This window comes from Erpetoichthys calabaricus, chromosome 17 (genome assembly GCF_900747795.2).
Source record: "Erpetoichthys calabaricus chromosome 17, fErpCal1.3, whole genome shotgun sequence".
NCBI lineage: Eukaryota > Metazoa > Chordata > Cladistia > Polypteriformes > Polypteridae > Erpetoichthys > Erpetoichthys calabaricus.
In genome coordinates, this window is record NC_041410.2 from 57,694,566 (window position 1) to 57,708,628 (window position 14,063).

At 37.3% G+C, this 14,063-nt stretch overlaps 1 protein-coding gene across 3 annotated transcripts in view; it reads right to left on the minus strand.

Annotated features, from left to right (window-relative positions):
• The window catches only part of adamtsl5 (ADAMTS like 5), a 239,772-nt gene that overhangs the window by 206,148 nt on the left and 19,561 nt on the right, over positions 1 to 14,063 (minus strand). For 2 of the 3 annotated variants that reach the window (XM_028792366.2, XM_028792368.2), the window contains 2 exons: positions 11,573 to 11,636; positions 10,377 to 10,534 (listed from right to left, as the gene is read on the minus strand). The exons of the other annotated variant lie outside the window; for it this stretch is intronic. In XM_028792366.2, coding sequence (XP_028648199.2) covers positions 10,377 to 10,534; positions 11,573 to 11,636 — 222 coding nt within the window. Of the gene's footprint in view, positions 1 to 10,376; positions 10,535 to 11,572; positions 11,637 to 14,063 lie in introns of those variants that run through there. 3 annotated transcript variants of the gene reach the window in all.

Here is a 14,063-nt window from a genome sequence, read left to right on the forward strand (position 1 = left end):
TCTTATCATTGACATTGGGTGCATAAATATTTATTAAAATCACTTTACAGTTAAATAAATTACCTATGACATTCATGTGTCTCCCCTAAGGATCAGATACTACATCTGATACTACAAATGAGACTGTTCTATGTATAAGAATTCCAACACCTCTAGTTTTCTTTGTAAAGCTGGAATGGAATATTTGGGAAGTCTAGTCTTTGTGCAGCCGAAACTGATCCTTGCTTAATAAGTGGGTTTCCTGTAAAAATACTATTTTAGCATTTAGACCAGTTAGGTAAGAGAATACTTTCTTTCTGTTTAATTCGTGATTCAGGCCTTTAACATTCCAGCTCACATAATTAACTGTTCAGTCTCTGAGACATTGCTTCTGAGCTTTTCTTGTCATTTTTAAGTCTAAACTGAAAACAAGACAGCTTTGACGTTAATTTCCAATTTTCCCAGGAGTTACTGCCCTGAAGGCTATTGTTACGTTGGCATTTATAATTACAAGGATTGAAAAGATAGATTAGAGATAGCCTGCTGTCTTTCTGTCTTCCCCTAGTCCCTCCACCCTCCCGTTTTGCCTCCACACGTGAGGCTAGACTCCACTTCCCAAAGTCCCAGTCCCCTGACATACCTAGAGACAGAGCACATCCAAAACAAAACAAGCTCCCCTGCAGCGGTGTATGAGGAATAAAATTGAGATATCTATTACCAATACAGTCCAATTACTATAACATTAAAATCTAATCTTCAGCAATCTTGAGATAGTAAAATAGTAAACCCAGGGAATGGTGTTAAAAAGTGGCCCTGGATAAGTATAGTAAACCCTAATGTGATAATAACAATAACAATAAACCAAGGGTATGATGTTGTCTCCTTTAGATGAGTAAATAAAAGAAAAAAACACAAAAAAAAGAATTATTAATTTCTTCAACATATACAGTACATTCGCATATGCATATAATATGCATATAATTGTAATTAAAGCATAAACAAAAAGTGTCCGAGAAGGAATAAGGATGTATAGTTACAGCACCAGTATCATTTCTAGCGGATCAAACAACCGGCAAGATCTTCTTTGCAATGCCATGACAGTATGCAGCTCACAATCGTATTTCAAAAAAGTGTTGGAATCAGCTTTCTTAACTCTTTTTCTGCTTCCTCCATAGTCGTAAAAATGTAATGCTTGTCTTGAATATCCACTTTCAGTTTGGCAGGGTACAAAACGCTGTATCTGAGCTCAGCTTTCCGTAAGTGCTGTTTAATGTTGTAAAAAGCTGCATGCTTAGCACCTGTTGAGGGAATGTGGTAATTTTCAAATCTCTTGTTTCTATCTGAGAAGTGACATTATATGTAATTGAAATTGTAATTTCTCAAAGCGCACAATAAGACTCCTAGGTTTAGAGGTATTTGATCCCCGTATGCGGTAAGCTGCTGCTATTTCAGTGTCAGATTTACAGTCCTCTCCAATTATTTTAGAGAATAGCACAGCTAAGAATTTCATTGGGTTTGGACTTTGACGATTCTAATATTATTCCTTCTGCATCCATCTTCCAGTGCAGCAAGTCTATCTCCGAGTTTTTTGCATTCGGAATTTGCAGCCATTGCTTTCCCATCCACAGTAGATGCCAGATGTTCTGCTGTTTCAATTTGAGTTGTGAATGTTTGCTTAACGTCTACCAACTGATCGCCAAGTGCTCTTAGTTTTTCCTCAGACTTAGACGCATTTTACTGAATGTGTTCCTCAGTTTTTTCCAGCATACCTTTAAAGGCTGCCTCAAAGCGATTATATACACGTTTCTCCAGGGGCCTCATGTATAACGCTGTGTGTAGAATTCACACTATAACATGGCATACGGACAAAAGCAGAAATGTGCTTACGCACAAAAAAATCCAGATGCATAAATCTGTGTGAACGCCAACTTCCATGTTCTTCCACTAAATAAATCCCAGTCAGAGTGAAAAGTAATGCACATTCACGCTCCAGCTGTCCCGCCCCAACTCCTCCCAGAATTACACCTCTTTGAATATGCAAATCAATATAAATAGCCCTTAAGCTCAGCCTTCTGTGAAAAGACAATGGCAAAAGCATGGGGAAAAATAGAAGAATTTCAGCGAATACCAAGTGGAGGCAAGGAAAAACGTACTATTTGTTTGTTTAAACTTTGATATAATCAACAAAAGGAAAGTTGATTGAGTGACTTAGAGTGTCTGAGAAACTCAAAAGCTCAAGTTCACAAAGTAGCACAGTGCCCGAAATAAAGAAGTTGTCAGATATCAAAGTCGCCGTGAAAAGGTGAGTCGTAGCCCACCGTCTGAGTGTCATATGAAAGCTTATAGGGTACAGAGAAAAAAAAAATAGGCACACAGTGGGAAAAAAGCACGAAATGTCAACTTTAATCTCGAAAATGTCCACTTTAATCACGTAGATTATTTTGTCATTAAAGTAGAACATCATAAACTTCATCTTAAAATCGTTTAATTTACTAGTTTCTCAAATCCCATCATAACTAAAGTAGCACCTTAAATGCTTTGTTTTGTATTTGATCTTCTATGTGCTCTATGTGTGTGAATCACTACCTGCTTCTTAAATGGGCTTTCTCTTCCTCATACAGGACACAGAATCCATTACATTTGTAATATTACAGCTCTCTGAATAATTAAAATACTGAGATGTATACGTGATATCATTTTCATGATGATAGGAGTTAAAGCATGTTATTAAACATGGGAACACAGAGGCGCAGTGATAGTGTCAAGCAGGCGCCGTGTCCACAGATTGTTCCTGCCTCCTGCAAGATGGTTGCTTTGCCATGCGCGACCTTCGATGAAATAATTTATTGCAGCAGTACTGTCTCTTTCAAACGTACTAACCCCCAATTCCTGTCCTTCTTTTTCTTTCTCCAATTAACCAATCGCCACACAATCAGCTCTGTAATAGATGTTAAGCCATCTGTAAGCTTAGAATGCCGATTCTTCAAAACTTTTAAGGAACATTGAAATATCTTCGCAGTACGTGTTTAATTATTCCATCCATCTATCCATCCAGGTTCACACCAGTCCCAGCAAGCATACAGCGCGAGGCAGGGACAATCTCTGAACGGGGCACCAGATCGTCACTAGCGCTGCAGCACCGTGTCCTCGCATGTTTAATTATTAACAATATAGATTATTTAAATGATGTTAACATTTTATCTGTATAATGTAATAAACATATTTTGCTGCATTTTCGTCTTAAAAATTATATCATCATCACATGTAAATACGCTGTTTATAAAGTGGCTCAAGTTGTGCAGTATTATAACTGTATCGCAAATTTACAGTGAGGTGATTGTACTAATAAGTACAAACAGTTCTACAAGGAGCACTTGATGGACTGATTGAGTGCATTTATAGTTCTTGGGATGAAACTGTTTCTGAACCACGAGGTCCGTACAAGTAAGGCTCTGAAGCATTTGTCGGATGAGAGCAGTTCACATAGCGAATGGCTGAGGCAGCGTGTGCTTGATTCTGTATACCGATAATTCTTTTTCCGATCAGCTGCTCCGGTGTTTGGAATAGTTTGCCCATTCCGTAGACCATTATATTGTTACAGGTTAATTACAATCAGATGCCTTAAACTAATAAACAATATGCGGTTAATTTCAATGTATTTAAAAAGCCACGTCAGGGATGTGGATCTGAAAAAGAAAGGGAAACCACACCGGAACAGTAGCACTGCTTTGATTCTGGGTGCCGCCAGTTTGCAAAATCGAGCGGAGAACTTGCGTATGCCAGGGTTTGAGCTACCGTGGAAATGTGCGTGGCTTTACGCCAAGTTTAGGTTTTATATATCGTGATTTAAGCATGGAAATGGTCTTACGCAACATTTTTGTGCATATGCACCGTTTATACATGAGGCCCCAGGTCTTTATTATCCTGCTGCAGCTCCTGCCGCAACTTCTCGGTTGTCTTGAGCATACCATTTATTTCTTTCTTTCTATCTTTCTTGAGCTCTTTTATGTTTTGAGCGGTGGCCATGGCCATTGCACTGATCATTACCTTCAGTTTGGACAGATCGTTTCGGCCTTCGTGCTCCACAGGTGAAGTGACAAGCCCTGTTCCAGCTGATGCTCCCAGCTCGCGAGGAATAGATGAAAACATGGAAGGCAAGGCCATTTCCAGTTTCAAAGGATCTTCTGGAATCGACAAGCTATCGTGACCTGCATCACTTGCACTTTCGCTCTCAACTGGAGACAATGAAGTGGCCCAGGGTCCCGGAAGATCTGTGCTTTCGTCCGTCTGCTCCGGGTCAGTCTCTGTAAGGCCATGCCATGAGGTTGAACTTGGACTTGATGCCTGTCTAGGTTTGGGTGTAGCTTTGGGATTCTTTTCCGTTTCTTTCTGAGCCTCTTTCTTACTGCTCATGTTTATATATGCTTGCATATATTGTAATAGAACCTCCTCGAGTTGGGTAAATACAGGATACCTCGGGATGATAAAAATAAGAGAAAAATTAACACCGCTGCTAACGGAGTTCCGCTTCATACATCCATCTCCCGTAACGGACGAGACCAACCAACACTTTAAGGAATTTAAAATGACAGTACATCTTTTTGGTGCTACTTCTTCACCCAGTTGTGCTTCTTATGCTTTACGTAGAACAGCTGAAGATGCCAGAGATATATTTCCCGAGGAAGCCGTTAACACTGTACTCAATAACTTCTATGTTGATGACTGCTTAAAGTTGGTGGCAACAGAAGAACAAGCAATAAAGCTGGTAAAGAACCTTCAAGCTCTATGTCTCAAAGGGGGATTCCAACTGACCAAGTGGGAGAGTAACAGCAAAGCTGTTTTATTGTCTATTCCGGAAGAATACAGAGCCACAGTCTGCATCCAACAGAACATGTCCTGTGTGTCCAGTGGTGCACAGAAACAGAGAGTTCAAATTTCAGATAAAGTTTCAAAACAAGCCCACTACAAGGCATGGTATTCTGTCTCTTGTTAGCTCAGTTTATGACCCCCTTGGCTTTCTATCACCTACCATACTGCCAGCAAAGCTTATTTTAAGAGACTTGTGCAAAGATAAATGAGAGTGGGATGAGGAAGTGAAAGTCAAACAAATTCAGAAATGTAAAAAATGGATGGATGACTTACAGTTACTAGCAAACTACAATGTAGACAAATGCATCAAAACCAAACAGTTTGGGACCATAAAGTCAGCACAAATGCACCATTTTGCAGATGCCAGTGAAAATGGATATGGCACTGTCACATACCTTCTCTTGACTAACGAAGAAGGCAAAAAACATTGTACATGCTGGATGGGCAAGTCAAGAGTTGCACCATTAAACCAGGTCATAATTCCAATATTGGAGCTGACAGGAGCCGTTATAGCATTAAAAATGGACAAAATGCTAAAAGGTGACCTCCAAATACCTCTAAAAGAATCCACATTTTGGACTTTCAGCACCTCTATGCTCAAATACATTTCGAATGAAAGCTCTAGATTCAAGATCAGAGATCATTCACGGCCTTCATAGTGAAAGTATGTCACATCTGCCCAGAATCCAGCAGATCAAGCATCCAGAGGGCTAAGCATGGAAAGTTTCATCAGAAGCACCACATGGTTACAGGGTCCAAGTTTCTTACTGAAGCCAGAGCGTGAGTGGCCGAAAAGACCAGGGGCCTCATACATAACGTTGTACGTAGAAATCACACTAAAATATGGCATACGGACAAAAGCGGAAATGTTCGTATGCACAAAAAAATCCAGATGCATAAATCTGTGCGTTCTCCAACTTCCACATTCTTCCGCTACATAAATCCCGGTCAGCGTGAAAAGTAACGCATGTGTACGCACCTGCCGCCACTTCCAAACTCCTCCCAGAATTATGCCTCTTTGAATATGCAAATCAATATAAATAGCCCTTAAACTCAGCGTTCTGTGAAAAGGCAATGGCAAAAGCACGGGGGAAAATAGAAGAATTTCACGGAATACCAAATGGAGGCAAGGAAAAACGTACTATTTGTTGGTTTAAACAGTGATATAATCAACAAAAGGAAGTTGATCGAGTGACTTAGTGTGTCGGAGAAACTCAAAAGCTCAAGTTCACAAAGTCGCACAGTGCCTGAAATAAAAAAGAAGCTGTCAGATATCAAAGTCGCAGTGAAAAGGCGAGTCATAGCCCACCGTCTGAGTGTCATATGAAAGCTTATTAGGGTACAGAGAAAAGGAAAAAAAATTGACACACAGTGGGGAAAAAAGCTTGAAATGTCAACTTTAATCTTGAAATTTCCACTTTAATCATGTAGTTTATTTTGTCATTAATGTAGAACATCATAAACGTCATCTTTAAATCGTTTAATTTACTAGTTTCTCAAATACCATCGTAACTAAAGTAGCACGTTAAATGCTTTGTTTTATATATGTTCTTCTATGTGCTCTATGTGTGTGAATCACTACGTGCTTCTTAAATGGGCTTTCTCTTCCTCTGACAGGACACAGAATCTATTACATTCGTGATATTATAGCTCTCTGAATAATTTCTGTCCTTCCTTTTCTTTCTCCAAGTAACCAATCCCCACACAATCAGCTCTGTAATAGATGTTAAGCCATTAGTAAGCTTAGAATGCCAATTCTTCAAAACTTTTAAGGAACATTGAAATATCTTCGCAGTACATGTTTAATTATTCCATCTATCTATCCATCCAGGGTCACGCCAGTCCCAGCAAGCATACAGCCGAGGCAGGGACAATCTCTGAACGGGGCACCAGATCGTCGCTAGCGCTGCACAACCGTGTCCTCACATGTTTAATTATTAACAATATAGATTATTTAAATGATGTTAACATTTTATCTGTATAATGTAATAAACATATTTTGCTGCATTTCATCTTAAAAATTATATCATCATCATATGTAAATACTATCTTTATAAAGTGGCTCAGGTTGTGCAGTATTATAACTGTATCGCAAGTTTACAGTGAGGTGATTGTACTAAGTACAAACAGTTCTACAAGGAGCACTTGATGGACTGATTGAGTGCATTTATAGTTCTTGGGATGAAACTGTTTCTGAACCACGATGTCCCGACAGGAAAGGCTCTGAAGTGTTTGCTGTTTGCGAGCAGTTCAATAGACCGTGCGCATGGCTGAGGCAGTGTGTGCTTGATGATGTATATCAATAATTCTCTTTCCGATCAGCTGCTGTAGAGCTGTGATTCCACATTCAGATACAGTGGGATAAATATTATGAGTGGTGCATTGAGAGAAACAACGCTAAAGCAGCTATGGTATTTGGAATAGTTTGGCCATTCTGTGGACCATTATATTGTTACAGGTTAATTACAATCAGATGCCATAAACTAATAAACAATATGTGGTTAATTTCAGTGTATTTGATAAAGCCACGTCAGACATGTGGATCTAAAAAAGAAAACACTGGAACAAAAGCACTGCTTTGAAGCTGGGTGCCGCCAGCTTGCAAAACCGAGCGGAGAACTTGCGTACGCCAAGCATTTAGCTGGCGTGAAAATGTGCGTGGCTTTATGCCAAGTTTAGGTTTTATACATCGTGATGTGAGCATGGAAACGGGTGTACGCAACATTTTTGTGCGTATGCACTGTTTATACATGAGGCCTCAGATCAACTGAACGATACCCTTTTTGAAGATGATTCAGAAATTAAAATCTGTGTAGTCAACATGACAAGAATAGAGGAGATGACCGAGCCCATCAATAAACTAATCACATACTTTTCTGAATGGTTACTCTTGAAGAAAGCAGTGGCTTGGCTCCTCAAGTTTAAAGACATACTGCTGCACTTAAAAAATGAAAGAAAAACATTTCAATTAGAAGTCTGTCAATCTGGAAGTAATCCAGAAGAACAAAAAACACTTATCGTAGAGCACATGAAAAAGTACAAGCAGACTTTAAAACCAAGCATGATTTCTCCATAAGACTTGGCTAAAGCTGAAACAGAGCTTGTCCGCCTCAGTCAAATGAAAGAATTTCCAGAAGAATTAAAGGCTTCAAAGAAAAATACTCGTGTAAAAAGGAACAGCCAAATCTTTAAACTTGACCCAGTCATACAAGATGGAATACTGAGAGTTGGAGGAAGACTCACCAAAGCTGCTATGCCAGTTGAAGCTAAACATCCTGTAATTCTTCAGAAGCATTCAAATATCGCCTCTCTCATATTGCAGCACATTCACAAAGAAACTGGAAATTGTGGCTGCAATTATATGCTCGCACAGTTACACCAGAAATATCGGATACCTCAAGCAAACTCAACTGTCAGAAAAATCATTTCAAAGTGTGAAATAAGCAGAAGATACAATGCAAAAGCAGGAGAGCAAAAAATGACATATTTGCAAGAAGATCATTTGGTACCTGACCAACCCACCTTTCTCCATTTTTGGAGTTGATTATTTTGGTCCCTTTGAAGTCAAAAGAGGATGAAGTTTGGTCAAGAGGTACAGAGTAATCTTCACTTATGTAACAATCAGAGCTGTACATATAGAGATTGCACACAGCTTAGACACTGATTCTTGTATCAATGTCATACACAAATTCATTTACAGAAGATGACAAGTTAAAATCATGCACTCAGATAATGGAACAAACTTGCTTTGGAGCAGAAAGAGAGCTACGTGAAACAATTGAAAATCTTGACCAAGAAAAAATCAGCAATGCTATGATGAAGAAAGAAATAAAATGGATTTTCAATCCACCATCAGCCAGCCTCTCATCAAGGTGGAGTACGGGAGAGACAAATTAGAAGCATAAGAAAGATTTTAAACTCAATACTTAACCATCAAACACTCGACAATTAAAGTCTCCAAACAGTGGTGTGAAGTGGAATCAGTCATCAACAACAGACCCCTCACAAAGACATCAAATGACCCAAATGATTTGGAGGCACTCACACCCAATCACTTGCTGTTATGAAGATGCTACCCAATATGCCTCCTGGACTCTTTTCTAAAGATGACCAGTACACTGAAAGATGCTGGAAGCAAGTGCAATACAAGGCTGATTTGTTTTGGAAAAGATGGTCAAAATAGTATTTGCCAATACTTTAACAATGTCAAAATGGCATACATAAAGAAGTAATTTTGAACCAGGAGACATTGTTTTAATTGTAGATAATGCTGCACCCCACCATTGCTGGGTAATGGGTCGAGTCGTCAAGACAATGTCAGGTGCCAAAAGTGTAGTCAGAAGAGTTTGTGTGCAGACCAAAACCAGCACACTGGACAGACTTGTGAATAAACTGTGCCTGCTTTAAGAAACAACCAATGTTTGAAATCATAAATTTTTAAGTGTCTGCTTGCAGTTTTATTGTTAGTGATTTGAAAACAAAAGTTAGAGTAAAGGTAAAATTTGTGGCTCTTGTTGAAGTAAAATATAGTAATTGTCTCTGCTTCTGCATAAACATTTAGGGTCCGGAAATGTAAGAGCCAAACTTATAAAGTTAAAGATTTAAATTAAACTCATATTAGCATTTGCTCAAGTAGAACAGAATACAATTTTCTTTCATAGCTAAAGATTATAGTATAGCCTTTTACCCCCTGTAAGTTAACATGAGATAGAACCTTCATAGCTATATCTGTGATACAGTGTGTGTTTGGAATAGTCCCATTGCTAGCATGGAGTAAAAGACCCATTGGCATACAGTTTTCTGACCGTTTAGAAGTGGTTCAACTGTATGAGCAAACTTAAAGAATGAAACAAGATATATAAGCTTTAAGCAGAACTTTTCTTAAACAAGAACTTTTCTTTTCTTTTCTATATAATTTTTTTCTCTATTTTTGAGTGAACTGTTTTACCTTAAATATTTACTAAAGCTTTTGAAAATGAAGATATTTTGTCTGTGGAATCATTTGAACGTGTCAAGCTACTGCCAGAATCCCAGGAAGCAAACTAAATCTGCAGAACTTTGGTAATTTTGGGTAAACACAGCTACACCCCAAAATGTGATACACCATTTCTTTCACCTTGATGTCTAGTTATGCAACACATCTAGCTTTACGGGGTTTCCCCCTATTTTTGGCCCTTTAGACCTAAAAAAAAAATTATTTTCAGGCCATTTTTAGACCACATTTCTGTTACAATTGAGAACATTTAGACTTTACATAAAAATTGAAGCTCACATTTTAATATTTTAAATATTAGACACAACTATTCTTCTTAATTATGTAATTCTATCTCATGAAGTTTATCATTATATTTTTTACGAATGCCAGTTTATTCTAATTCAGACTTTCTATAATTTCAAAATACTGTATATTCATTGCTTAAAAATGAGCAACAGTCTAAACTGATATAGTAAAAAAAAACTAAAGGCAGACACATGTGTATAAATTAATGTTACCAATGTTTACTGAATCAGTAAAACAGGCACTGTACCTGGTAAGGCACATCCGGGTTCGAACAGATGCTCCACCACCACAGCTGCGAGAGCATGGAGACCAAGTTGTCCAGGAACTCCATTCATTACCATATCGTAACTGGCGCTTAATGTGGCTTGACTGTGGAATTTTGTGAAGTACTGAGCTCAGTGATGTCTAAGAATAACAATGTGATCAATGAAAAAAGATTATAACAAATACAAAGCTGCAGTTAAGATACAAAACCTTAATAAAATAAAACATGATTTCATTAATTGTATGAATTACATGTTAAGAGTTTCACATGTTTCACTTCCTACTGTCTAGCACACTAAATGAAATATACTGTATTTCAAAGCAGCATGTAAAATAGATTTGATGTTATTTTGGAGGAATTAAGTTGACAGCACCGGCGAGCTTTGTTGGACTGAATGGCTTGTTCCCATCTTCATCTTTCTAATAAAAACTTGAGAAAATGAATTATTAAACTGAGAAAAAAGGGATAACAATAGCTAGATAATAGTAATAACCACTTGATGATTTTTTTTCTGGGAAACTGCAAACCACAGAAGTGTCAGGATGAAGCTGGACAAGGGAAGAGTCAAAGCTAAGAAGATATACAGCATTCCTAGACTGTGTGTGGTTTAGAGAACTCAACATTTTATTTTTATTAGGAAGAAGTGCAAAATGCAAAATCAAGCTTAAACATATGAATGTCATTTACTGACCATTCAAATGCAAATAAAGGTAATTTCAGTACATGAGACAGGAGCCAAAAGATAATCAAATATGGAAATGTATTGTAACATTTTCACTCTTTAATAAAGTGTCTCTAAGTATAATCAAATACCAAACACAACTGAAATAAAAAGAACAGTCAGAATCAAAAGCGCTTGAACATCACATATAATAGCATATACAGTAATAGCAAGTTGCAGAACCTTTGACTAATAACCCAATCACTTTGGAAAAACACATTTTAAATTGCACAGGTGCAGAAATGTATATATAACAAAATTAGCATGTTTGAGTGGTATTTCTCCAAAGGTCTTTTTTTTTTTTACCTAAGGTAGAACAAAAATAATTGAAAAAAAATATTTTGTCAAATGAGTGACAAGTGACTAGCAGTGACTAGCTCCAGTTAATTTTAAACCTATTATTAAGCATTAATAGTAATACTAATATGCTGAGAAAAAATTAAACATATTTCCTTACTTGCCAAGTGAAGAGACAAACAGGACATATCAGCAAACACAGAGCTACAGCATGAGATAGCCCCCTAAAGACAGCAGAAATATAATATATTTACTATTACTTATTTGCACACTTTCAAAAATATATAAACACACAATATTCATACACAAACATACACCCCATCAAACCCCCTTTTCCCATAATTGTGGTCACAGTAACCAACCACTTAGCATTATGGGTCACAGTGCAATGATTAAAAGCAGCCAATAAGAAAAGTTGGTATACTAGTCTTAAGTTATTATGTTTTTCTTTTACATACCATGAAACATTGAGCTCTCAATGTCTTAACCTCTGATCTTCAAAAAACTTATCAGGTATGTCTGCTGCATATTTTGAGGTAGCCACCAGAAACTAAAGCTAGAAAGGCACCTGTATCCTGATTCACGGTAATATTTAAAAAATGCCACACATACGTGAGCCTATATTGAAATGCAACATTCCCAATGTAGTGACTTTAGAAACAGAAAAAAAGATTTTAATAACTGAGAATGAATAAATAATTTACAGTATCATAGCGCTGTAGGGTAAAGTTTAAACATAGTAGTCCATGGCTGTCAAAATATATCAGGCCTGTTGCAGTGTTGAGAGAATGCTGGGCTCTTTCTCTTACACTTCAAACATACAGGGACCCTATTGAACTCAGATCTTTTCTGTATATTGCTTCCAAATCTATATCCTCCACAATCTTGTCTCTTACATTCTGTGCCAGTGCATGTATGACAGATAAAAGTTGTACAGCTCCTAATGAACAGAATCAGTGAATGATCACAGGAAGTCCAGCCTCATAGCACTAGTCCAACTAAAGACTAATAGTTTTATTGTTACTGGAGTGCCACTGTCACTGCTTATCAGAATTTTTCTGCTTGAAAGCCCTTCTGCAAAAATATATCACTTACAAACAGACATATAATCTCAACAAACCCTTGTGATTGATTTTCAGCTTTTATCATCTGCGGTGCCATCTCACACTGTCAAGCTGTGCCAGCAAATCTACTGTGAAGCCCTTTCTCAATGATTTACAAACTTGGTATGTATCTAAATAAATCCAGGTTCAGCTAACTACCAAAGGATCAATAGTATTATTAATAGTTTTTAATATATAATAATAATACAATTATATAAAAATGACAATGTTCTTTTCCATTTTCTTGTACAGTTTAGGGCTATCTATCTATCTATCTATCTATCTATCTATCTATCTATCTATCTATCTATCTATCTATCTATCTATCTAAGTTTTGTAAAGTATAACATAAGAAAAATATAATAGGCATTGATGAGCTTAACAGCTTAGTTTCCTTTTTGAAACATTTCATTTCGAGTTTTTAAAGGTTTTTTGGTTGGGTGGAAAGAATTGGACAATATTTCCTAACATTGGAACAATGGCAACACTGTTACACCTTGTGCTGGACCGGTAAATTTCTTAGAAAATGGTCAGATGAAAACAAACAGGGGAAAAGTGTCTTTTGGAAATGCAAACAAGGCTAAATACAACCCATGATGAGACAGAAGGATGTACTCTTAGACCAAGACTGGCTTCAGACAGGGGAAGTTGTATTTTTACTAACATGATTGAATGAGGAGGCAACAAAAGAATAAGATCAGGAAGGAAATATAATATTATTTATTTTGGATTTTCAGAAAGCTTTTGTTTAGGTCCCATATGAGAGACTAGGATTCAAATCAAAAGAGTTTGGAATTGTAAGCAATATGTGTAGATGTGCGAAAAATTGGGTCAAACACAGGAAGCTAATGGTTATGGTATGAAGAGCCTTATCAGAATTATGTGATGTTAAAAGTGTTGTTCCTAAAAGGTTAGCCACTTTTTAAAATATAAATGATCTGAAAAGAAAATAAATCACAATCTAGTTAAGCTTGCAGATGATACTAAACTAGTTGGAATGGAATATACTGTAATCTAGAATCAGGTGAATCACTACATATGGACTTGGGCAGATATTTGATTGATGGAATTTAATGGATACCACAATCATGGTGTACAATAATTTAATAATAATAATAATAATTCATTACATTTATATAGCGCTTTTCTCAGTACTCAAAGCGCTATCCACACAGGGAGGAACCGGGGAAGCGAACCCACAATCTTCCACAGTCTCCTTACTGCAAAGCAGCAGCACTACCACTGCGCCACCTGTGTTTTGAGAGTGGAAACTGTTCTGAAGTGAAGCAAGTTTTTATATATTTTTTTAAATAGTGCTTATGTTTGCTGTTTTGTTCTTTGAATTCATGGATAAATAATTCATGCAGGGATCTCATAGTGAGAACATTGAGGAAGTTGTTGACTGCACTGACTACATCAACTTCTGTATGGACATTGTAGTTCCAGTAAGAACAGTACGCTGCTATGCTAACAACAAGCCATGGATTACAAGTGACATCAAGGGCCTTTTGAACCAGAAGAAAAGGGCTTTTAAAGACGGTGATCAGC